We start from the raw sequence: 25,744 nt of genomic DNA on the forward strand, positions 1-25,744 counted from the left end.
AAATGTAGCCTGACTTGCTGAGAATTTCCAACATTCTTTATTTCAGGTTTCCAGCATCTGCAATGTTTTGAATCTCCCCAATTCCAGTACTTCTTTACTTTTCTGTTTCTGCTGTCATTCTTCACCTTCTACTTGCATCTCCTCCAGTCAGACCATCTGTGATTAACAAGCCGACACCACTGGCTCTTAGCTGACACCATCATCACTTGTGACATTCACTCTCTCCTGTTCTCCACCCCATTGCAGGCACTCCCGTAGTTCTCCCCATCCCTTCTCCGCCATGTAAGACTGAATTCCTACTTTTCTTAGTCCTGATGCCAGTTCGTTCATCCAAAATATGAACAAGGGTTCTCCCTCTACAGGTCTTGCCCAACATGCTGAGCATTTACAACATTTTGTTTTTATATATGAAAGCTTGCCAGATGGAGATTAAAAAAGAATGATATCTTTATTAGTCACATGTACATCAGTGCAAACAAACACAGTGAAATGCATCTTTTGCGTAGTGTGTTCTGGGCACAGCCCACAAGTGTCTCCGTCCTTTCGGCCCCAACATAGCATGCTCACAACTTCCTAGCCCGTACATCTTTGGAATGTGGGAGGAAACCGAAGCACCCAGAGGAAACCCATGCAGACACAGGGAGAACGTACGAACTCCTTATAGAAAGTGGGCGGAATCGAACCTGGGTCACTAGCGCTATAATAGCGTTACTCTAACCCCTACACTACTGTGAAAACCATGGAGCACCTGGAAAACTGAACTAATCTGCTGCTCTCCTAAATATTTTCATTTAGGAAGTCCAGCTTTCAGATCCACATGCTCAACACACTGGAAGGTTCTATAATATGTAGTCATCATTACTTAACATGCTCACTCCACAAAAAAGTAGGCAAACAAACAAGCAGACCACTTTTTAAAGAATTTCTACAAAACCAGAAGAAAGCTGGAGCTCCCTAATGGAAACCTTTGTCAACACCTACCTCACCTTGGCTTCACATTTAAAAACTTTGTGTCAGCTCTGCAGCTGAAGTTCTCTACTTACAATGCTTCACTACTAAGATTCAGCATGATACTATTAATATAATGTGGACGATACAAAGTTCCACTAATCTAAACACAAGATATATACATGAAAACAAAGAGCATATAACTACAGTAAATGCTAATAAGGGAATTTTAATTATGGGGATCATTCTCAACCACTCTAATGATGGCTACTTGCCCAGGTTTTGCCAGCCAGTTATTAAAGGGCAAGATTATGGGACCAACTTCCTGCTGTGGATGTAAGAATATGTTGTGTCATTTTTATCCAGCTCAGATTGGCAAGAAGACCTGCAAGGGAAATAAAACTGCCAAGTTACTTGGGTGGACAGTTGAGGAGGTTGGGGAAAAAAGCTGGTAAACACATTTAGTAAACCAACAGTCAACTCTAGAGTGTTACTTGGGAGCCAGCCAAAAGGCACATTATAGCAGATACACATCTCAGGAGAAACAGCATGGGCCCATTAAAGGGGTTGGGAAGAAGCTCTCCAATAATGTTTGAAAACACTTCAAGTCCATTACTGAAGTTGGAGTTATTTCTGTGATAAATTGATGGAACAACTCAAGTCTCTTGTGATTTTGAACAAAGGGCTGACTTTTGCTTTACACTTTGGTTTATAGTCGTAGATATAAAAAACATCTAAACCTTGTAATGGACATGAAACTGAATACTGTTATCTGGCAGAAAATACCTTAGGAAACTGTAATGGAAGAGGCATTGTAAAGGAACAGTAACATTTTCACTGAAGTGAGAGTGTGTGTGAATGAGTTTATTGAAAATACCTGCAGGATTTTTGGAAGATAATCTGACAAAATTGACAACTATTTTCCCCCAATCAATGTTAGTGCAATTCTGGAGTCAGATTGGTTGGCTCACAAAGGTACAATTCTAGTTCAGTGTGAGGCAGTATAAACTGAACTTAGGATCAGTGGTAACCCTAAAAACAAGTTTCCCATGTGTGCAGTCCATTGAGAGTTTACTAGGCAGGGGTGGAGCTTGGTACATGCGTAGGGTTGCCGATTGCAGCTGGCAATATTTTTGGAGATTTGATCATGTGATCACATGACATCCAACCTTGTAACATTTTAATACTTTTGCATTTAATTACATTATTGCTATTGATATGAGAGATGTTCGAAACCTAGGAAGCTTTCAGAGAATAGGGCAGGACTGGGATGAATAAATTAGAGGGCAGGAGCACAATTTCTTCATGAGAAACCAGAAATGTGAGGATCTTTGATTCTGTTAGAAATAATTAACCGAAATACATTGATAACTAATAGTAAAGTCATAATATTCAGGTTCCCCACATCATTGTTGGTCGAGGATCCAAGGGCACAGCCTCAGAATAAAGGGATATCCCTTTAAAACAGAGATGAGGAGGAATTTCTTCAGCCAGAGGGCGGTGAATCTGTGGAATTAGTCGCCACAGATGGCTGTGGAGGCCAAGTCATTGGGTATATTTAAGGCAGAAAATGATAGGTTCTTGATTGCCAAGGGGGTTAAGGTTTACAGGGAGAAGGTGGGAGAGTAGGGTTGAAAAATAAATCAACCATGATTGAATGGCGGAGCAGACACGATGGGCTGAATGGCCTAATTCTGCTCTCTCTTATGGTCTTATAGTACTGAACTATTGGAGAGATGCCTATTTCAGTAAAATTGTCCAAACCCACTGGCAGGATAAACAAACCAATGTCAGTGTCAATTACCATTTTCCTCTCCAAAATCAGGAAAGAAACACTACTTTAGCTGAAACAAGAGCATCAGGTCACAAACCAGGTGGAAAATGTGAAGGCTCCAAATAGGTTCATAAAATAATTAGTGGATTAGATAATGGTCATCGATCGGTGGACATAGATTAGAGAAGCTGGGGCCTTTCTCCTTTGAGACAAGGCAGTTGAGAGAGAAATTGACAGAGGTGTTCAGAATCACAAAGTCAAGGCAGCACTGGAAAAGGAAAACAGTCCTCAATGGTGAGAGGGGCCAAGAATTGATTGGTGAAAGGCTCAGGGTGACCAGGGAAGAAGTTGTGAGCAGTTGTGTTCTGGAAATACACTGAATGGGTAAGGAATCCAGGTTCAATGGTTGCTTTCAAAAGGGAATTGGATAGGTATCAGGGAGAGTAAAAAACATTGGAAGAGTGGTTAGATGGATAACGGCAAATGAGATGAAGGGATACAAGACAGGGTGGATAAATACAAAATATTCTTGTTTGTAATTTTTATTTATTTCCGTGTTCCTAAATCCCAGCCAGTAGCGTTAATGGAAAAGATCTAATATTGCATTTCTTTTTAAAAATGTAGAAGGAAAACTTGGGGGTTGGGAGGTGGTAGGAGAAAAGTGCGAGATCAGGCTAAAAGCCATTTAAAAGTTAGATATTTAACAATTCAGTACTCATCACTGAAAGATCTTCGTTTGCACTGTTTCTCTGGAGGTTAATTTGCATTGTTGAAACTGTTTCGTTCCCAACATCACAGAGACTAAAATGTTGTTTCTAGCCATTGTATTATTCAATGCATGAAGGTTGGAATGCAAGAACAGGATCAAAGTAAAAATATTTAGAAGCAATCATTTTCTTTCAATCTTATTCTTGTCAGCAAAATGAATCGAATTTAAAGAAAACTCAAAATATTCATATTTTCTCTGCTAATCGCAGGAATTTGTTTTTCCTTTTCAGCTAAATATCATTCAACACTTCAATCAAACTTCATTTAAGTATCACTTGAAATTTTAGTCATTTTGCATCCAAAGGTTAATAGATAGTTTAAATTATAAATCTTCAGAACTAACTGCTCTTGAAATTCTGGTGTGGTTTCCTCCGAAACAGGTTTGAAAGAACCTAACAGTCTTCAAATTCACTGGAAGTCGGAAGTGAAAGTGCAATTTCATTAATCAAGAAATGTCAATTGTGGCAATGAGAATAGAGCCACAAGTAGCCATAAATCCTCAAAAACTGCCAATTGTGCATTTAACGTAACTGGAACAGAACCAGTGTTAAAGTGAGAGAAAGCATTTTCTGAGCGAGGCAGGGAAAGAGCCAATAGTTTAGCTCTGCCCAGTCTCAATTCTTTCCCTCCTCCCAGATAACCAACACAAAGAAAAGACAGCTACATTTAACTTCTTAGGAGGGAAGCACAGATTCTTCTTGAAAACACAATGAAGGAATCAGATAGACTTTTCAATATTCCAACCTTGTGTAGTGAAGTAAAGAGTGTGGATTAAAAAAAGTTGAATGTCTGAACCCAATATGTACAAAATATATAATGACCTAACTCGAGCAGGGAAGGCATGACACTTACCAAACCACCTTCTGCATTGGGCAGTATTCTTAGATTCTTGATAAAACTACTTAAACAGTAACCTGCACTGAAAAGCCTTTAAAGGTGTAGACAAATAGTTCCTTTGTTGCATGTCTGAGTATATTTCTTTCCCTCCCTCCCCTTTTTAGCATCTGGAAAAGGGCAGAATCTAGGTGGTGATTGAAGCATCCCCATGAGAAGGCAGGACATCCCCTGGACTGTTGCATCAATGTGGGCACAGCAGATGCTGATGTCGGGCTGGAGGGAGGAATGAATCAAAAGTAATTGTACACTTATTCATTCTCAATGCTACTGGAAAGATGCCCAGCTCTCCACTCTCCCCTGGTCATTTTCATGGGCCACCTCAGTACTGACAAAGACAGCATCCTGACCTTATGTTTAATACCCAAAGGGATCCTGCAAGCCAACTTCACAGGATTCAGCGGCTGCTATCATTCTACTTGTGTGTGTCAAGTGTTGCAGCAGACCGCACCAAGCATAGCTCCACGTATCCAGAGCAGGCTGCATGAAGAACTTCCAATTACTCCTCCCCAGGAAAAGGCAGCCTTGTCCATACAGTACACGCATTGGTCAGACTTGTACACTCACGCAACACCCCAACCCCTCTCAAGTTTCTTGGAGCACACTGTTGGGAGCAGCCAGCCAGTGTATGCCCATAGAGGCCAGGTAAAATTGATCAAATGGAAGATTATGACCCTTGTTTTTCTTCTCAGCTGGCAGGGGTGCATAGGAAGCCAGCTGGAGCATCGTGACCCTCAGTGGTGCTGTGTGTTATTGCTGATAATCAAAAACACATTGTTTCAGAAAAGTTAAATATTTGTTTAAATTATTCAATATTTTCAAATGGTATTGTGTGTCCAATGTTTGCACTATTTTAATTTAGGTTGGCAACAGTTCCAAACTATTGTCATTGTTCACTGAAAGCATTATTGTGAAGCGTTGCTTAGAGTCTAACACTGCAGTTAAACTACTGAAGGTAAATGGTGACGTTTAATTTTTCTTCAACCTTGCACATTTTTAGCATTCCATATCTGCTTATGTTTAATATAAAGCTACATTTGTCTCTTTGAATAGCTGTCTCTATGATGGCACTAATGGGTGCCACAATCTGATCTTTCATCCCTCTCAGAAGCCTGCCTTCCACTGACACGCAACATACATGACCAGGTCTACCGTGGTACAGAATCTTCTTCTGCAATAAGTTCCAGGTTTGTGTCAATGGTCACTTAGACTTTGCACCATACAGCACTTAGCCATTATACTCAATCACTTCAGACCACTGGAGCTCACTCGTGAGCTTGTTCCTCCTATACATCCCAAATTTAATACACTTCTCAGCTCTTCTGATGTGGGTTTTGGGTTATGGAGTCACACACCACAGAAACAGGCTCTTCGGCCCAACTTGTCAATGCCAACTGTGTTGCCCAGTGAGCTAGCTCCATCTGCCCACATTTGGCCCATAGTCCTCTGAACCTCTCCTATCCATGTACTTATCTCGATGGCTGTTAAATGTGGTTAATGTGCCCGACCTCAACCATTAGTTCTGGCAGTTCATTCTAAATACGCACCACCCCTTGCAATGAAGAAGCTGCCCATCATGTCTCTTTGAAATCTCTTGCCTCTGATCTTAAACCTATGCCCTCTTGTTTTTTTAGCACCCCCTCCCTGGGAAAAAGACTCTGTGCTTTCACCCTGTCCATAAACCTCATTATCTTGTATACCTCTAGCAGGTCACCCCTTAATCTCCTATGTTCCAGGGAATAAAGTCCGAGTCAATGCAACTTCTCCTTGAAACTCAGGCCCCCAAGTCCAGGCAACATCCTGGAAAATCTTTTCTGCACTCTTCCTAGTTCAATAACATCTTTCATATAACAGGGTGACCAAAACTGTACACAATACTCCAAATGCAGCGTCACCAACGTCTTGTATAACTGCAACATAACTTCCCAACTCCTATACTCATTGCCCTGACTGAAGGCCAGCATGCTAAACGCCATCTTCACCATCCTATCTACTTGTGATGTCACTTTCAGCGAACTATGCACTTGCACTCCTAGGTCCCTCTGCTCCATAACACTCTAAGTCACTGTACAAGTCCTACCCTGGTTTGATCTCCCAAAATGCAATACCACACATTTATCTGGATTGAAATCCATTTGCCAATCCTCAACCCACACACCTAGCTGATCAAGATCCCCCTGTAATTTTTCATAACCTTCTACACTATCTACAACACCACCTATTTTAGTGCTTTGTCTAATTCAGTACTGGTCCCCTATGGCTCAGTATAAAGGATCCAGACTTATGGAAATGGAAGACAGTGAACACCTTTAATTGTTCTCTCCATGTTCTGCTGCATTTGGGAAGCAGATATGTAGACATGTTAAAATATTCGGCTGCAAAGTTAGTCATGTAACTAAAGTCGACCCCAAATTCTGTTTTTAAGCTGCACGTTTAATAGCATGCAATTTTCAAGGCCAAGAAGGAAATTCAAGCTCAGTTTTTAAATGCAGCACTTACAGACTTGAGGATTGATATTGTTTTTGTTTGATAGTTTTCTTTCCAAATGTACAAGACCAGCTCCTCAAAAAGGTACCAGTTATTCTTATCTAAGATAGTTTACATTCAGTACTGCATAAAAGGGGTGAGATTAGTTTGCTACAGTAACACAAAAAAGTCTCAATGCTAAAGTACTTCAGATGTGGTGTATACTGTGTTGATGATTTGCTATGAGCCTATTTTGTGCAACTGCAGTGGGCCAAATTCATCGATAAAATCAGAGCAAAGCATTAGGTAGTTTAGTGGCCAGAGGCTGACATTCTAGAAAAAATTACCATCAATATTGGCCACTGCTTCTCAATTATGTTGTTAGCAGCTATCACTAAGATTTAACCACCTTTAGAGCAGACACTTCATATCAAGGGGCATCTTTTCTAATGGAATTTTATTTTACTGGGATGTGTGGTGCCATTAGTAGGGCAAGAGACAGACTCTTGGATTAGATTATATCCAAGTAATCATTCTCCAGACACCAATGCAGGAAATATAAATTAGATATATAAATTAAATAATGTACAGGAAACTAAAGATTAGGAAATACAGATGGGATTAGGAGCAATAAAAATATCGTCCAGAAGTAATTTTAAGAAAATTAGACTCCACATTTGTAAATAAAATTTTCGGGACCAGAGTTGTTCAGTTGTAATCATCACTTATATTATTAAATCATCCCTCTAACCCTTACAACCTCTTAATGCAACAACCTTTGCTTGTTCAGTCAAAAATAATGAAAAAAGTTACATTACAGCAAATTCACAACACTGCAGACGTAAAAAAGCCCAATCAGCAAGGACTGCAACAGAACAACTTGCGGAGAAGCAGCTTACTTCTGACAGCAACACCTGGATTTCTGCATTTAACTGCACTCATTAACCACAAGCTGCTGCCCAATTTGCTCCTAATGCCACGTCATGGCCAACACCACCTACTTTTTCTACGGAAATAGGTATTAAGTGCCAGTAACCATAATCTCTCCCTACAGTAGCTCTCAAATATGCCAGGACACTTACCAGTCACCTGCACAGATGCAGCCACAGCAACACCTAGGGAGTTTGGCATCACCTGTTTGATTGGCTTTCCTTGCCAATGAACTCAGCTTCATAATGCATAGTCCAGTTCTTCAGTCAACCCCACAAGAACTCAGTGAATTTATAACATTTTGGAACACTTAACACCAAGACTTATGACGAAGTGTGACACTTAATTTCAGTTTCAGAAAAACAAATTTCATGCACACAATTCTTTCCTGCCATCAAGTTTTAAGCAACTATCAATCTAGAGAAACTTTTCCAGCAGCAGAAAATTCCATCCAAATAATCCTAGGCTGTGCACAAGGATAATGGGTTCTAATTGACCTTAAGTTGCAACTGCCTACAGCAATGAGACCTTGTGGCTTTAAGCAGCCCACCAATATGCAGACAGCCAAACCTGGCATATACTGATGTAATGTGCTTGCTGCTACAATGGTTGACAACATCAATTCAATTGCATGCTCAACCCAGCCCACGCCTTATGCTTGCCACCCTTGGGATCCTCACATTCACATGGCTCTCAATGAGCAAAGCCTTGCCGCTGCTGCTATCCCACAAAGCAGAATGGTCCACAAGTAACAACCGGGCTTCAACCAGCGTGAAAATCAGACTGCATTACTAGACCACCCTGACAGCCTTCTGACACTGCATCGAGATGTTTGGAAACAGTTGAAATAGACTTAAATAATGGAAAAAAAGTAAAATAAATATTAAAAAACACATTCAATTTGTGTAAATGATTTTAATGTTTTAATGAAGGTTTAAAAAAAACCAAACCACTCATCTGCACTTATTTTTCCATGCAGGTTGACGACCCCATTCATTTCCAGATGTGCTAACCACGGTTGCTATAAAGCAGACGGCCACAAATTAAGAATATCTCACCCCATTTACTTCAATACCTTATTAAATCACTCCTGGACTTCAGTGGCAAGTTCAGGGCCACAGCAAAAGATCCACCAGTGGCAGAGTGTGCAGACTCAGAAGGAAACTGATGCGTGCACTGAAGCTAGCCGGGAGCACTGAATTCAAAGGAGCAAATAGCAATAAAACCAATGGTAATTCCACATCATATTAAGAGCAGGAGACAGTTTGCAAGATCCCTCTGACAGAATGCTGGTAGTTTCTGAAATAAGGAAGAGGTTTCAATGAATTACAAACAATAAGCAAAATGGCTCACCTCTGCATTTTCATCCAGCTGCTTTATCGGAATTGGTGGAGGATCATCTTCAGTAATCAATATCTGCTCTGTTGAGATACTGCGATTCATTTTCACCTTGCTTACCGTTGCATATGCTGCAGTACCACCAGCATTGTTGTGATTTTGATCTTGTACCATGATATTCAAATCTGTATTTTCTGCCTGACCATAAATTTCATTGACCACACTGCCAGATTCCTCTTTTAGTTCTTTCACAGTTTCATAGAGAGAGTCTTCAATGATTATGTCCTGCAAAGAGCTGTCCTTTAACACTTCATAGGTGTTACACACTCCACGCAATGTCTTGGCTTCATTCACTTCTGTAGATTCTGTAGTTGGCATTGAATCATTGCCAGGTATTTGAGGCAGTTCTCTACTCTGAGGACATTTTGAAGATTTACACTGTGCATCTTGTTGGTTTGGTTCAATCGGAAGCAATGCATCTTCAGAAGAATTAACAATTGTACTCTGATCTGAAAGGACTACCAAAGTGAAATTGCATAGCAACATTTCCATTTTAAAAAGCAATGTCATTAAGAGTTGATTTTTTCCCCCACCCAAATGCAATCAAGATCTGACAACCAAAATTGACCACATTGATGAGAATAAACAGTCAATAAATAACCTTATGACCAGTGGTGTACCTCAGGGATCTGTATTGGGACCCTTACTATTTGTGATTTTTATAAATGACTTGGATGAGGAAGTGGAGGGGTGGGTTAGTAAGTTTGCGGATGACACCAAGGTTGGGGGTGTTGTGGATAGCTTGGAGGGCTGTCAGAGGTTACAGAGGGATATAGATAGGATGCAGAGTTGGGCTGAGAAGTGGCAGATGCAGTTCAACCCAGATAAGTGTGAAGTGGTTCATTTTGGTAGGTCAAATATGTTGGCGGAATATGGTCTTAATGGTAGGACTCTTGGCAGCGTGGAGGATCAGAGGGATCTTGGGGTCCGAGTCCATAGGACGCTCAAAGCGGTGGCGCAGGTTGACTCTGTGGTTAAGAAGGCATATGGTGTATTGTCCTTCATCAATCGGGGAATTGAATTTAGGAGCCGAGAGGTATTGTTGCAGCTATATAGGTCCCTGGTCAGACCCCACTTGGAGTACTGTGCTCAGTTCTGGTCGCCTCACTACAGGAAAGATGTGGAAGCCATAGAGAGGGTGCAGAGGAGATTTACAAGGATGCTGCCTGGAATGCGGAGCATGCCTTATGAAAGCAGGTTGAGGGAACTCGGCCTTTTCTCCTTGTAGAGTTGGAGGATGAGGGAGTCCTGATAGAGGTGTATAAGATGATGAGAGGTATTGATGGGGTAGATACTCAGAGGCTTTTCCCCAGGGCTGAATTGGTGGCCACAAGAGGACATAGGTTTAAGGTGCTGGGGAGTAGATATAGAGGAGATGTCAGGGGTAAGTTTTTTACTCAGAGAGTGGTGAGTGCGTGGAATGGGCTGGTGGAAATGGTGGTGGAGGCTGATATGATAGGGTCTTTTCAAGAGACTGTTAGATCGTTATATGGAGCTGAGTAAGATAGAGGGCTATGGGTAAGTCTAGTAATTTCTAGGGTAGAGACATGTTCGGCACAGCTTTGTGGGCCGAAGGGCCTGAATTGTGCTGTAATTATTCTATGTTCTATGTTCTAAATGCAATGCCTTGATTTGCAATGATAAAATAATCAATATTGATTAAAAGGATGACTTTTTGATGATGTCTAGAAATGGAGCATTTATCATCTTAAAATTGTTAAAAAATCTCCCCACTACAAACCATAAGAAAACAAAATGTTATTTAATATGTCCATGTGCAACAGTTCTACACTTTCTTCTGCTAAATAATGATAATGTTACTTCAGATTGTACATGCCAGTTGCTGCCTTACCATCTCCATTTGTAAGGCTCTCGGTGTGACCATTTGCTGGCAGCTCATTTCTAGAGCTCAATGGATAACTGTTGGTCTCTTTCTCTGAAGGCTGCAAAACATTTGCATAATCGGTGTCACTACCGAATTTTCAAGAAAATGATTACAATAAGAAATTTACTCCGCCACTTTCCTTTGGAAGATTTAACACTTGTGTGGTCAAGCTGCCTTAAGAAAAATACATCTTATACTGCAGAAATATGCCTGGTTGACCTCCAGATAGTTTATATCTTCTTGAGCAGGTTTGGGTGATTTAAATGGAATCATATTGCTTTGTGGAGCTCAGCAAATCAAATTTTACAAATTTACATTCACTAAAAAGGACGTAGGTCTTGAAATTCATCACGGGCCACAAGGTCACATAAATCTGGCATTGCACAGAGGCCAGCAACTATGTTGGTCATGAACCCATTATTAAAAAGCAGTGTCACATCAGGGGCCCAAAGCAGGGGATATTACTAAACGTTCATAGGGCCAAATGTGCAGTTTTGCAAGAGAGTTCAGGGTTCAAATCATTGGATAGAGGCCTGGATCTTGAATGGCAGTGAGGGGGAATGACACACCAGAGAATCAGGATTAGGAAGGTTTACCAGTGGTTTAGTGTAGCAAGCAGTGGGGGGAACCCCGAGGAAATTAAAGGGGATCTGCTTGAATCAGATTCCCAGTGGTCTGGTTCAAGGAGGCCCCCTATAAATTACAGTGCTGCTGAAAGATTGGTCTGAAAGTGCGTAATTACATATGTGCTCTATAAAAGCAATGCACAAGAATGTCTCATTAGGTGCACAAATAATGTGGAAAACTTGGCATCTGCACACAGCAATTCGCAAACACAAGTGCCCAATTGAATTTCTGGAATTGTGCAATTCAACCTGGAGGTGAACTTGATTCTACTCCGTTGGGGATGTGAATGGAGAATAAAAATAAAATAACCCCATTTTCACATGTTTAATGCTGAAAGAAAAACTGCACCATGTGTCTGAAATTTAATCATTTTGGAAATAAAAATATACTGCAGTATGCTTGTTTAAATGCCAGGATATAGAACCATGTAATTTTCCATGTGACAATTTTAAAATTAAATTTACAACACAAAGGCAAGAGGGTTGGAAATGCAAAAGTAGATGGATTGGATGATTAATCAACAATCTGCTGGAGGAACTCAGCAAGTTGAGCAGAATCTGGGGGGGGGAGGAAAGGAATTGTCGACATTTTGGGTCGAAACCCTGCATCTCTGGATGATTAATCACTTGGTTTACTCTTTTGCTTCTGATAACTGGCTCAGAGATGGGCATAACGTTTTTGACAAATGGCCATCAAGAATAGAGCAATGTATGGTAACTAGGGTTAATTAAAAATAGAAAATAAAAATGGATACAATTTTTAATCATTAAATTGGTCCAGACTAAGCGAGGAAAGAAGAGACACAAACAGTGACCAGGCAGAGTGAAGCCAATAAAATACAAAGGGAACGTTCATATAGGGATTCAGGTGGTAGGGAAGGAGGAAGGGGAAGGAGAGATAGAGCACATCCAACGGAGTTAATGACTAATAGACCACTGTTTTATTGCAAGGAAATGAGAATATGAAAATTAAATTTGACACTGCGGACATGGAGAAAAAGGGGAAGGAGGCAGAGGCAAAAAGGGGAAAGACCGGCACAACATCGTGGGCTGAATGGCCTGTCCAGTGCTGTACTGTTCTATTAAAAGAAAAATCAAGTGTTGTAGAGCACTTACCATGCTCATTAGATTATCATCATTCTCTGGGGATCTGTCAGTAGAAAGACAAATTCGTTATTACATCAAATATGCTTAAATCAACAGTTCTAATAACAGTTGACCTTGTCCTCCTTTGCCCAGTAGTAGTGGAAAATGTGCATTATGATAGAACACTTGTTTGAACACCCCATGATCCAGCACAATAATAAACACAATAAACAACCTCAATGCATCAATTATACACATGATCCCAAACAATACTCTTTCTAAACAGGGATTATGGCTTGAAAGAGAAAGTGCAAAGGTTTGGATCTGTCACTATTGTACAAGAGTACATCTCGAGGAAGTGTCCTTTTCATGGAAATTTGGAATTACTTGGAGTCTGGATTATCAGATCATTTGTGTGTCATAATCATGGGTAGCTTTTTTAAGGAATATTGTTAGTTTTTTTTTACATAAACATTAAGAATGGTTGCAGGTATGGGTTGGTAAAAGTGTTACCCTCGCAACTGAACCAGTAAAAGCCAACTTAATATCCAAGACAGACCTTGTAAAGCACTATTCTTTTGGTTCTGCTGTGAGTATATTTCCTGAAGGTTATACAAGTATTACCGGTGAAGATAAACAAGTCTACAACAACAATAATTGAACAGCTGCATGTATAGGACCAGCCATGGCCTCGTTGAACAGCAGAGTACCCACATGCCCTATTCCTGCCTCTGTTTCGTATGTTTCTTATGGAGAGAGACCCATGGAGTGCAAAATGATCACAGGAAGGGTACAAGGAGCTTAAAAGCATGGGGGGGGGGGGGGGGGCGCGGTGGATGGGAGCCAAAGAGGAGCTCGGGAGAAAGGCAGGCACATGGAGTTTAAAAGAGTGCGGTATACAGACTTGCTGAGCTTGGGATCATTGCTTCTGATGGATGACAATAGTGGCCAAGCGAGGTGCTCCCATTCCTGCAGAATGAACCCTCCCCATCCACTGAGACAGAGCAGGACAATGGAGTCTGCTGACATCAGGCAGCACCAGGATTGCAGATGAAAATTTGCCCCAAGGCTTTCTGGGGGGGGGGGCAGAGGGAGGAGAACAGGGGTTCTGGGCTTGGCTGTGGGCATAGGGTGGCAATAGCTGCCAGGACTTGGTATGGGCAATTGGAGAATGGCAAGTGGGTGGATGGGAGTGAGCAAGGCAAGGAAAAGGGGTTGGGGCCAAATCAGGAAGGTGGTGAGGGAAGGGGTAGGTGACTGTGGGGGACCAGGACCAAGGGAGAGGATTAGTGTGGGGGCAGGGGTGGTGAGAGAAGGGAACTGAGGAAAAGGGTGTAAACATGGATTTGTGTTCATGGCAAGTGGGTGGTCAGACTTAAGCCAGTGTTAGGTCTATGCACCAGAGTCAAGTATTCAATTTGTCTTGGACTTCCTTGCCACTGGATAAGACCTCCCTCTGTCATGACAGTGAAGGAGCTGTTGCGCAATGGGCACTCCACATTAAAAGAAATCAGGCATGGGCACCTTCCACTCCTCAGTGGAAGTTGTCCTTGATCCTGAGGGACTGTCTGAGAAGAATTTATGTTAAATTTGTGCGTTCTTTCTTTTAGCCTTTCCCCAATATGACAAAAAACAGGCATACGTTTGCTGTACATCTATTAACAGATGTGTAACTCTACAGATATTAAAAAAATATTCACAGGTAAAGTAGCGATAATAAATCTTCTGAAAATAAAAACATACCATCATCTTCCCTTCCTCTCTGAGAGAGTTGCAATGAGATAGGGATCACAAAATTACTAATTAACTTCAAGCTTGGTCACAGTGGACAACATTCCAGAAAAGTTTGTTGAACTGCTGGGCTCTAGTTGACCTTAAATCAGGCAAGTGTTGGGACAACACAATTAAACCCCCCTCCACTACTCCCCCCCCCCCCATGTTGTTGGTCAATGAGAGAAGGAAAACAAAGCACTAAGGTTCCCATTACGATCCAAACAAATTCATCAATAGAGTAGAAAATTATGAGAAATGGGGAAATATTTCTCCTTTTATTGTATTATTTATAACATTTCACACCCAATTCATTGCTCAGAAGAGATTTTAAAAATGTAGATCTTAGAGTGATGAATTAAAATATTCAAAAGGTGGATGGAGGGATGGGCAAGCAATCCTCTCTCAGTTGGTGCATTCATTGTTGAAATCTTAAGGACACCATAGCTCCAGTTTTACAAGATTTCTATTTTTAACTAGTCAATCTGGCTTCTTGGGCCTTGGGAAATCCATTATGTAAAATGAATGAAGGCCTGATTCATCATGCAAGTACCTTTATAGCACAGCTTGTGGGGCATTGAGAGCAGCTGTGCGTTCCCTGGAGCATCAAGACTAATCAGAGGAGCCCAAATCCTATTGCAACCTCCACAATTTCCCCAGAAACACCACCCACTGGGATCATCGACTTTCCCAGCAATACCCCCACCGCCCCAACCATTTTATTATTCCTGATCTCTTAACCACACTCTTCTCATCCCCATAATCTCCATCTCCAAGGTGGGCCAAACTTATCTAGTTCTTGCACTGTATCTTCTTCTGGAACATTGGGTCCTTATCAGCAGTTTGTGTATACAGTGCATTTTCTAAATGGAACATGCTTGGTTTATTCCTTTGAAGAAAGCTAATTGTGGGCAAACTCGTGCATTGTCTGTAGTGCACCAAACACTATTGATTAGTTTTATCACCTCACCCACAATCATAGCAAATAGATTATCAAACACCTTTCTGGATAACTCCACTCTGGAGATAAGTTTACACAACTTTTAATACCATTCCACTTTATTCAGCATTTTTGGAAGTTACTGTTATTTTATCTGTCTGTATATTGTATGCTTACAAGTTCTATGATTCAGAAATTGTACTTGTTCTACTTTAGAAAATAAATTTTGCATAAGATTACTGAATACATATTCAATAAGTGATTTTGGCTTCTGCATAATTAATTGGACAATTCATTTTTCTTCTACAGATAGAAAGTAAATGCAAAATACCAAATATACTTAAAATACTAATGCCTGCACATTTAGTGCTAAAGAAAATATCTTGATGCCTTGTCACACAATGGACCTTGAATAAAAACTCAAGAACTCTAATATTAACATGAATCTTTATTTTAGATGGATGTACAGACCTTCAAGTCATTCAATAATAGGAGTGAGATACCAAATTTACCCATATGCTGGGATGCATAATAACCAGACTGCCATTACTGCAAGACTGCATTGACAATCTCAAAAAGAAGAGGGAATTATAGGCTTGCTACATCCATAAACTCAAATTGTTCAGGGCAGATTTCACAAACTACCAAGAGATTAATAGCAAATTATTAGAAGACCAGCCTCTCTACATAAGCTCTTTAATCTTCTGCCCATAATGTTCCAAAAAAACTCACTATAAACAATGAAATCTAGGTCACTGATGTCCTCACTGCAATGAGCATTCTTAGGAGATAATTAAAATGAATTTACCCTAGTCTCCTTTTTCAAAATCAGAGCAGCAGATACAGGTTTGGAACTGCTCTATTCCTTAATTTCCACAGTCCAGTCAAGTACATTACTAAAAAGTATTCATTAGAGCATTGATTTTCAACTGAGATTGTTTTTTTTAATAATAGAGAAATATAAAACTCAGTTCAGTGGGTAAAGGCTAAATAAATAGCTTGATTAAGCTGCTAGATTAATATTGTGAATGTAATTTCAAAAATCCATAACCTCAATTCAAAGTCCCTACATGGAGACTACCCTAGCCTTTCCCCAAATCACTGCAATCTACTCTCAAGCTTTCTGGATCTCTTCCATCTTCAATTCTGGCCTATTTTTAATTGCTTTACTGCTATTGAAGTGCCTTCATCTATCTTAGTCATAATTTCTTTTTCCCCAGTGATCCAACTCTCTAACCTTTCTCTCCACCTTTAATTAAAAAGCACGTTTCCTTCCCTCATAATATCTACATATCATTCTTATTAAATGCCTTTGGACAATGTGGATATTAGAGGCACCTTGAAAATATAAGTTGTTATCACTCTCTGAAATATTGACATCTCAAAGGTGATGAGCCCTGTTGGAGTACAAGTGAAAGGGCACAATCGGCATCTGGTGCCTTGCCTGGATGTGGGAAAAGATGGGCTGAACAGCTACTGGCCACAACAATTTTTCATAGGTGCTCTTTTAAATCTTGCAATGTTTAGTAAAAAGAATAGATACTCACAGCAATGAAGCAGGGCAACAGAATCAAAGAGCCTCTTTAAGTGGCAAATCATAAGGGATCAAAAGAAAAAAAAATCAAGGAACTAGTAGACCCCACAACTTTCAGCATTGGTAATGTTACAATCTCAAAGCATTACCCATGCCTCATTTGATGCTAAAAATGGTCTTCACTCTGGTCCATTGCAGCATTATCAGATTTCACACCTCATTTTGTTTACTGTTTTTCCCATTCAGCAGTCCCATTATAATGCCTGCTACTACAGCCCCTTCCCACATCCTCCAACTAAACTTTGGTTCTCTTCCCTTAAAACACTCTAGAGGTATTGGCTCAGTGAGAGAGACATCTAGGGAGTTACACAAATATTACTTTGAGTAGAGGAAAAACTGCCTATTGGGTTCTGAGGAGTGATTGCAAACTGGATGCTGCAAAATTCTGTAGAGTATGATACGAATTATTTTCTTTGTTGAAATTCATTTTTCTTACCCGTCACAGCTACTGCACAGAAAAATGAAAACGGTCATGACCAAAAAGGCACAAGCAAAGGCAAGTAGACTCCAGAAAATGACTTGATATTGTCCACTGTCAAGTAACTCTGGGATAGGTCCAACAATGTTAGCAGAATTTGGAGCCATTAGGAAGGCCGGAGGTTTCTATTACCCAATGACATCAGTGTCGAAATCTCCTTATAACCTGCAATATATGAAAAGCACAAAAAAAATCTGATTAGTCAGTTATTTATGCAATTAAAATAACACAAGATATAGGAGCAGCAGAAGGCTATTCAGAAAAATCATGGCTGATCTTCTATTTCCAAAACCTCATTTTCCTGTCCTAGCTCCATATCCCCCAATTCCTTTAGAGACCAGAAATCTTTCGATCAACTAATCGATCAATTACTGACCCTCCAGAGGACACTGGAGTAGAGAATTTCAAAGTTCACCACCCTCTAAGTGAAGAAATTTCTCCTCATCTCGGCCCTAAATGGCCTACCCTTTGAGACTGAACCAGAAGTCTAGACTCGTTTACCAGGGGAAACATTCCCCCCAGATCTACCATGTCAACCCCTCAAAGGTGCCACCTCTTATTTTTCTAAACTCTAAAGAATGGAGGCCTTGCCTATTCAGTTGCTCCTCGCAAGTGATTTGCAATCCCAGGAATGAATCTGGTGAAACTTTATTGCACATGCTCTAGAGAAAGTCTAATTGTTTTTAAGGTAAGGAGACCAAAATTGTACAAAATACTCAAAGTGTGGTCTAACCAAGGGCGTTTACACTTGTAGTAGGGCGTCTTTACTTTTGGACTCTAATCCTCTAGGAAGGAAAGCCAATATACCCACCTGCTTCTTAATTGCCTGCTGCATCTACACATTTTCAGTGACTAGTGTAAAAGTGCCCTTGGGTACTTTTGAATATCAACATTTCCCAATCTAACCATTTAGAAAAAAATCAGCATGTTATTTTTAAACCAATGAATACTTTTGTTTTTCCCCACATTGTGCTCCCTATGCCATGCTGTTATCCACTCACTCAGCTTACTTATATTCCCTTGAAGCCTCTTTTGCATCTCATCACTCCTCATTCTCCTGCTTAGTTTTATATCGACAAGCTTAGAAACATTGCATTTGGCCCCCTAAGCCAAATCAGAGTCAGATTTATTATCACTGACTTGTATTATGTGAAAGTTGTTGTGTGGCTGCAGTACAGTGCAAAGACACAAAATTACTATAAAATTACAAAATGAATAGTGCAAAACCAAAGGAATAATGAGGTAGTGTTCATGGACCATTCAGAAATCTGATGGCAGAGGGGAAGAAGTTGTTCCTCAAGCGTTGAATGTGGGTCTTCAGGCTCCTGTACCCGCTCCCTGACAGTAGTAATGAGAAGAGGGCATGTCCTAGATGGTGACATTGACATAGAACGTGAATGGAGACCCAGGCACCAACCCATGTACCCCATTCATCATTCTTCCAACTTAAGAATATATTTATTCCTACACTTTGTTTTCTATGTTAACCAACTCTTAATCCACACATTTTATAATGGTGTGCAACCATATCAACACCTCTGAAAATCCAAATGCATCACATCAACTGGTTTCTCCCCAGAAATATCCTCAAATTAATCCAATTGATTAGCCAAAAACAATTTCCCTTTCATAAATCTAAATTGATTATGCTCAGTCCTATTATTCTTTTCCAGTCTTGATAATATAACATTTATAAACTGCAGCATTTTCTCCATTACCAATATTGTGCTAACAACTCTTTCAACCTTCCTCACTTTCTCTCTTCCTCCTTAAACATTTGGTTCCCTAAGCCAAATCAGAATCAGATTTATGTGAAGTGAAATTTGTTGTTTTAAGACATTTGCTACCCACCACTCTACAAGAATCATTTCAGAATCTAGCATGTCTAGGGAGATGATAATCAGAACATCCATTATCTCTCAAGCCACTTTTTTCAAAATTCTGGAAGGTAAATCATCAGGTCCTTGGGATCATTAGCTTTTAGCCTCACCAACTTCTCTAATGTTCCCCCCATTCTCACTAGACCCTTTGTTTACCTGTATTTCTGGCAGGTCTTTTGAGTACATGTGCAAGAGGAGGATAAAATGTTTAATTCCTCTGCCACTTCCGTATTCCTAGTTACAAGTCTCCCACTATAAAAAGGGAAAAACCTTTGTCCAGCATTAGCCAAGTACATAACATTCTATTGAGTTCAATGATTAGAACTGAAGCATATAGTTTATTGGGCATAACCTGTATTATTTCATGCATTCTGGAATATGCATTTTTTCGTGCAAGGAGTTCATGATGCACTTTAGGATAAAATGCATATTGCTACTATATTTGATTGATGACTTGAGATCTAATTTGAGGGCCAGTGCACTCAAGTCTTTTTTCAAAAAAAATCAAAAAAAATCTATGTATAAACATAGATTACACTACGTTTCATTGATAGAGAAAGCAACATCTCCTTTCAAATGTCAAATCACAAGTACATGGCATTTGACACAAGACAAATATAACTAAATTAACGTTGTGATGATTTGCCTATGATACCAATCAGGTTACATTTTGCAAAAGGGTCAAACAACACTCTTCCAACTATGGATCAGCCACACTAAAGCATTATTTGTAACAGACTTAGAATGAACATTGAACAAGTACAGCACAGGAACAGGTTCTTCGGCCCAATATCTGTGCTGACCACGATGCCAATTTAAACTGCACACATGCCTGCTTGTGCACATGTTTGTCTAGATGTCTCTTAAACTTTGTTATTGTATCTGCTTTCACTGTTACCCCTGGCAGCATGTTCCAGGCACCCAACTCTATGCGTAAAAAAAGTGCCTCAAATCTCCTATAAACTCCCCCCCCCCCCCCACCCCATCTCATCTTAAAGTTATGCGTTCTAGTATTTGACATTGCCACTCTGGGAAAAGACAGACTATCTACGTTATGTATGCCTCTCAATTTTATATACTTTTATCAGGTCACCCCTTCAACCTCTATCGCTCCAGAAAAAAAACAAGTCTGTTTTAGATTGCCTTAGATAAGGCAATCTAAGTTTGATCTAGTTTACCTTATAGCTAATACTCCCTAATCCAGGCAACATCCTGGTGAATCTGCACTGCACCTCCTCCAAAGCCTCCACATCCTTCAGGTAATGCGGCAACCAAAACTGCAGACAATACTCCAAATGTGGCCTATGTTTTACGTTGCTCAACATGAATTCCTAACATTTATATTCAGTGCCCCGGCCAATGAAGGCAAATCTGCTGTATGCCTTCTTTACCAATCTACTTGTATTGTCACTTTCAGGGAGCTATGGAGTTGCAGCTCAAGATCCTCTGTACATCAATGCACCCAAGGGTGTTGCCATTTACTGTACACTTTTACATTTGACCTCCCAAAGAGCAACACCTCACAATTCTCCATATTAAACTCCATCTGACATTTCTCTGTCTATATTTCCAACTGGTCTACATCCTGCTGAATCCTTTGACAACCTTCCTCACTATCCACAACTTCATTTTGTGTTGGCAGCAAACTTACTAAGCAGCCCACCTTAATTTTTGTCAAAGCATTTTTTTTAAAATTATACGCACATATATATATATCTCCCATACAGAGGTTGTTTGGATTACCCATTTTTAAACCATTAAAGAGAAAAATCACTCAAAAGTAAATTTTTCAATTCTCTTTAATAAACTAACAATGTGATGTCCTTCAGGAAACAACAGCAAAGCCATTCAAAATTTTGCTATGAATTTGAAGATTATCATTATCATTGATTACAAATCCCATATCAAATCTTATTGTGGCCTCTTTAATGGAACCACAACATTACAGGCTTTGTAAAAACAACTAAGTTGAACAAATGTGCATTAGCAATGGAATACGACTGAGTAACAGTTTTAGGCAATGTACCTTGGCACAGGATGAAAGTATTTTATTTCACTGTCTCCAACACATAACCTCACTGCAAAGAGCTATTAATGCATTGCAATCAGCTTGATTTACTGAAATTGAGATGTGTCTTAATTTAAAATATTTTTGAAGATGAATGTGTTCCAGTTTTATATCTCTAGACTTATTCCCATTTTAACTAGCATTTTATACACTTCACGCCTGATGCATTTATTTTAAGTGAATAAGTTCAGTCACTTTGAAACAGTGAGCATGCTTCATTGTCCTTAATCTCATTTTGAGAGGCTACCCCTGATTTTACCCAAGTACATTTTAGTATCCTTCAAGTTCCTTGTTGATGACCAGAATCATTTTAAAAGCAGACTTAAATTGAAACAATTACAAACAACCAGGTTGTGGAAATTTCAGGAGAGAGGAGAAAAAGGGTAATTATTTTCCTCCCTCCTTTTGCCTCTAAAGCACTTAATTGAAGCTTTGCAGGCATCTTTAACGAGAAAGTCATTTAGATGGCAGCCAGTTATTACTGTATAAACATTTGAGTACAACTTTCACATTCATAGATCAATGTTTATTATATATATTTGAAGGACAGAATACATTAAGAAAATAGAAATTTAATTAGACCATTTTGCTTTGGCTAAGTTTAAAAGCAGTAGTAACCCGGTTGAGGTTTCAGCTACACAGAAATCTGAATTCACTAAATTAAGAGAATTAAATGATAATTATGGATGAGTATTGCACCAAATCCTCTTAAAATCTTAAATTTCCACCACTCCAGTATCCATATGTTCTCAATTATTCAATTCCATTCCAGCACGAGTATGACACAACCTGCAGTCACTTTGAATGCCATGCTCTCATGATAGGTACTCGTTTCAACTAGTCTTGGTAATCTAGTAACTAGAGCTTGCTTAAAGGACTGGTGACTTTCCTTACCATTGCTAATGTTTAAAGTAATAAATTTCACCTAGTGTTATTTAGCAAGAAAACCAACTCAGAATCCTGACTAACATCAGGAGTCCATACAAAGAAAGGAAAAACTTGAACTTTATCATGGGAAAAGAATTCAAAGTATATCCATGATCGTTCAGCTGTGTAAAAAATGTAATCTTACAATATTACTTTAAATTTTGGGTCTAGAACAAATGAACACAAATTCAAACTACTGGAAGGAAATACTGGGCTAAAGTTAGGACTGTTTCTTTGTACAAAGAATGACATCATATGAAATAGACCACATAACAATCCCAGAATAATTTAAGAAATTCAGTGCCACGCTGTGGGATACTGGAACCTAGCTGGTATGCTAAATTTAGACAAGTTGAGCAACCTTTTCTGTAATTATACTGTAAATATTACCCTTTTCAAAGATGTCCTGCACTACTGACTCTTCTCAGTCTGGTTACTCAAGAAAATGTACAAGTTAAAAAAAAATATTCCTTGGGCACTTCTTCCTTCCATAACAAAAAAAAACTGAGGTCATTTTTGTTCAGAAGCCAAAGTTCCAAACAAAAACACAATGCACAACAGAAAGTGTTGTAAAGGTCAATGTTCCAAAATGAAGCTTGATTAGCAGTGCAGCAGCTGTTTTACCACATTTTGATGCTGTTTTAAAGAAAGAAACCACTGCCGGAATTATGCTGCTGACAGTGCACTGGCTGATGTGGAAATGGCATTAGAGGCAGCTGCACTGATGGAAACCAAGAAAGCCATGAGCTGTGCTTATTTGTTACAGATGGCCAGGCCAGGGAGAAAGTTGTCGGAGGAGTTAGCTTGTACTGGAGAAAAGCCACCAGTTTGGCTGCCAATAATTACAATATAATATCTAAGCCAGATATGACATTGAGGAACCAGGCCAGTTAAATACTGGGTGAGTTCTTTTGCTGTCATTGAATTGACAAATTAGAGTGAATGATTTGCAGAGAACCACTGATAATGAGCAGTGAATGGGCCAAGAGTGGCACATTGATGTGATAAATGGCAGGCTATACAGAGAATTAGAAATTCAGGAGCAAATTGAGGGCATGTTTCTTTTCTAAAGAACAGGAAAAGAGCTGCTGGATGGTTGGAAGGTAGAGACATAAGGGATAATAAAAAGAATCCAGACTCCCAAATTTCAGTCGTACAATTTCTTTACAAATAGCAACAGCCTAACATTCCTCACCTTCAACTTCTGCTCTGGCAAGCTCCAGATAGCCTGGAATCTATTTGCAAATACAAAACATGGCACTAGAGTTCCAAGTCCACTTTAAAACTTTTGCTATTAAAAACTCAAACAGCTCTAGAAGTACTCCGTCTTTACCTCTCGTTGTTTTGGTGTAGCAACCAGCATAATCAAAGACCCCACCCACCCAGGACATTCTCTCTTCTCTCCTCTTCCATCGGGTAGAAGATACAGGTGCCTGAGGGCATGTACACCAGACTTAAGGACAGCTTCTACCCCACTGTGATAAGACTACTGAATGGTTCCCTTATGAAATAAGATGGACTATGACCTCACGATCATAGTCTACCTTGTTGTATAAGGGAACCATTTAATTGTCTTATCACAATGCAAGTATCACCTTGTGACCTTGCACCTTAATGCACTGCACTTTCTCTGTACTGTTGCTGTTTTTACCTGTACTGCATCAATGCACTTTGTACTAACTCAATGTAACTGCACTGTGTAATGAATTGACCTGTGCGATCGGTTTGTAAGACAAGCTTTTCACTGTACCTCGGCACAAGTGACAATAATAAACCAATACCAAGAAAGCTGTCCAGAATTGACTTTCTTGATAATTGAATCTCCACATTACTCAACATCAGGTCTACATTCATCCAATATTTTGAGCTATGATTTATCCCATGAAGCTTTAATTAAAAAGCAACCCAAGCAAAGAAACAATCAACAATCACACACAGCATCACCCAATGAATTTGATTAATTTGTGATCAATGAATACCACTGCTACTGCCTTGTCCACTTTACACTTGTCCAGTTTACACAACTGCTGAGTCTTTGTTAACACTGCATTATTTTGTTTTCAACACTGGCGATTCATGCAACACACCACCATTTTAAAACTCTGATGTGTACAAACTGGCTACAGCAGATATCAGGGGAGCTGGTATGCAAACCACATGAAAGCAACAAGGTCAGTTTATATAACTGCACAAAGTATATTCACTTTTTACATGAACCATACCACATATATGTAAGGAAAGTTAGAAGTGATAAATTTGCCCATGAATCTTTTAAAAAAAAGCAAATTTGAGCGGCTAGTTTAAATTATGATGGGCAGTTCAATTTAGTGAAAAACAACTGCCTTTAGTGATCCTAAGTAAATTGCTTTTGCATGCTCCACAGATCTTATTCCACTTTCTGTGTAGAGAAGTGTTGCTGCCACTGAGTGTTTGTAAATGGAATCACACCAGCTACATTAATAAACAAAGACTGATTACGATTTGGATTCTCCATTCATTGCCAATCCTACAGATTATTACCAACATGTCACTTTTAAGGGGAGTCATTTTTATTTAGCTTAATAGTGAACCTCACACTTTAAGTGGACTCTCAATTAACAGAATAGTTTGGGGTTTATATTAAAATGTTTTTACCTTCACATTCCTTGTCACATTTATTGCTCATTTCTAGTTGCCCTGGGAAATTGATGGAAGACCACCTGGAAGCAGTAATAACTGTGTTCTCATGCTGGGGTTGGGGGAAATAGGGATATTGATCTCATGACACTGAATGCAGTAGGCAGTGAGGGTGTATCTTGGATGGCAACTTTGAGTATTGATTTCAATGTATTGCTGCCCTTTGCCATAAGGATGCCTCATTGTAATTTGCCCTTTAGATTGTATCTAGTGCAGACATTCAATGTCAGTGATGTAGTGCATGGATATTAAGTGACAGTGCACAGATTAAATGGCCTTGTCTTGAATTATATAAATGCATAGACTTACAGACGCACCCAGTTGGTAGAAATTCCACATACTTATTGGCATTTACAGATGAAGAGGTTTTCAGATGTCTGCTGATGTTCTCCTTACTGAAGCTTATAGCTGACCGTACGGAGGTTTATAACACTGAGGTGCACAGAAAGGATAGATAGTCAGTCTTTTTCCCAGAGCAGGGGAGTCAAGAACTAGAGCTTAATTTGAGAGGGGAGAAATTTGAAGGAGATCTGAGGGGTTAGTTTTTCCCACTGAGGATAATGGTTATCTGAAACAAGCTGTCCAAGGAGGTGGTGGAAGCAGATACCATTACAATGTTTAAAAAGTGTCTGGACA

The 25,744-nt window shown here is 39.6% G+C and overlaps 1 protein-coding gene across 3 annotated transcripts in view; it reads right to left on the minus strand.

Annotated features, from left to right (window-relative positions):
• The window catches only part of pag1 (phosphoprotein membrane anchor with glycosphingolipid microdomains 1), a 106,467-nt gene that overhangs the window by 11,697 nt on the left and 69,026 nt on the right, over positions 1-25,744 (minus strand). Inside the window, exons 2-5 of one of the 3 annotated variants that reach the window (XM_052023154.1) lie at positions 17,516-17,722; positions 12,806-12,839; positions 11,031-11,121; positions 9,134-9,597 (exon numbers count right to left, since the gene is read on the minus strand). In XM_052023154.1, coding sequence (XP_051879114.1) covers positions 9,134-9,597; positions 11,031-11,121; positions 12,806-12,839; positions 17,516-17,664 — 738 coding nt within the window. In that variant the 5' untranslated portion in view covers positions 17,665-17,722. Of the gene's footprint in view, positions 1-9,133; positions 9,637-11,030; positions 11,122-12,805; positions 12,840-17,515; positions 17,723-25,744 lie in introns of all 3 variants that reach the window. The other 2 variants (XM_052023152.1, XM_052023151.1) reach the window with 2 other exon arrangements.

This window comes from Pristis pectinata, chromosome 9, assembly GCF_009764475.1.
Source record: "Pristis pectinata isolate sPriPec2 chromosome 9, sPriPec2.1.pri, whole genome shotgun sequence".
Taxonomy (NCBI): Eukaryota; Metazoa; Chordata; class Chondrichthyes; order Rhinopristiformes; family Pristidae; genus Pristis; species Pristis pectinata.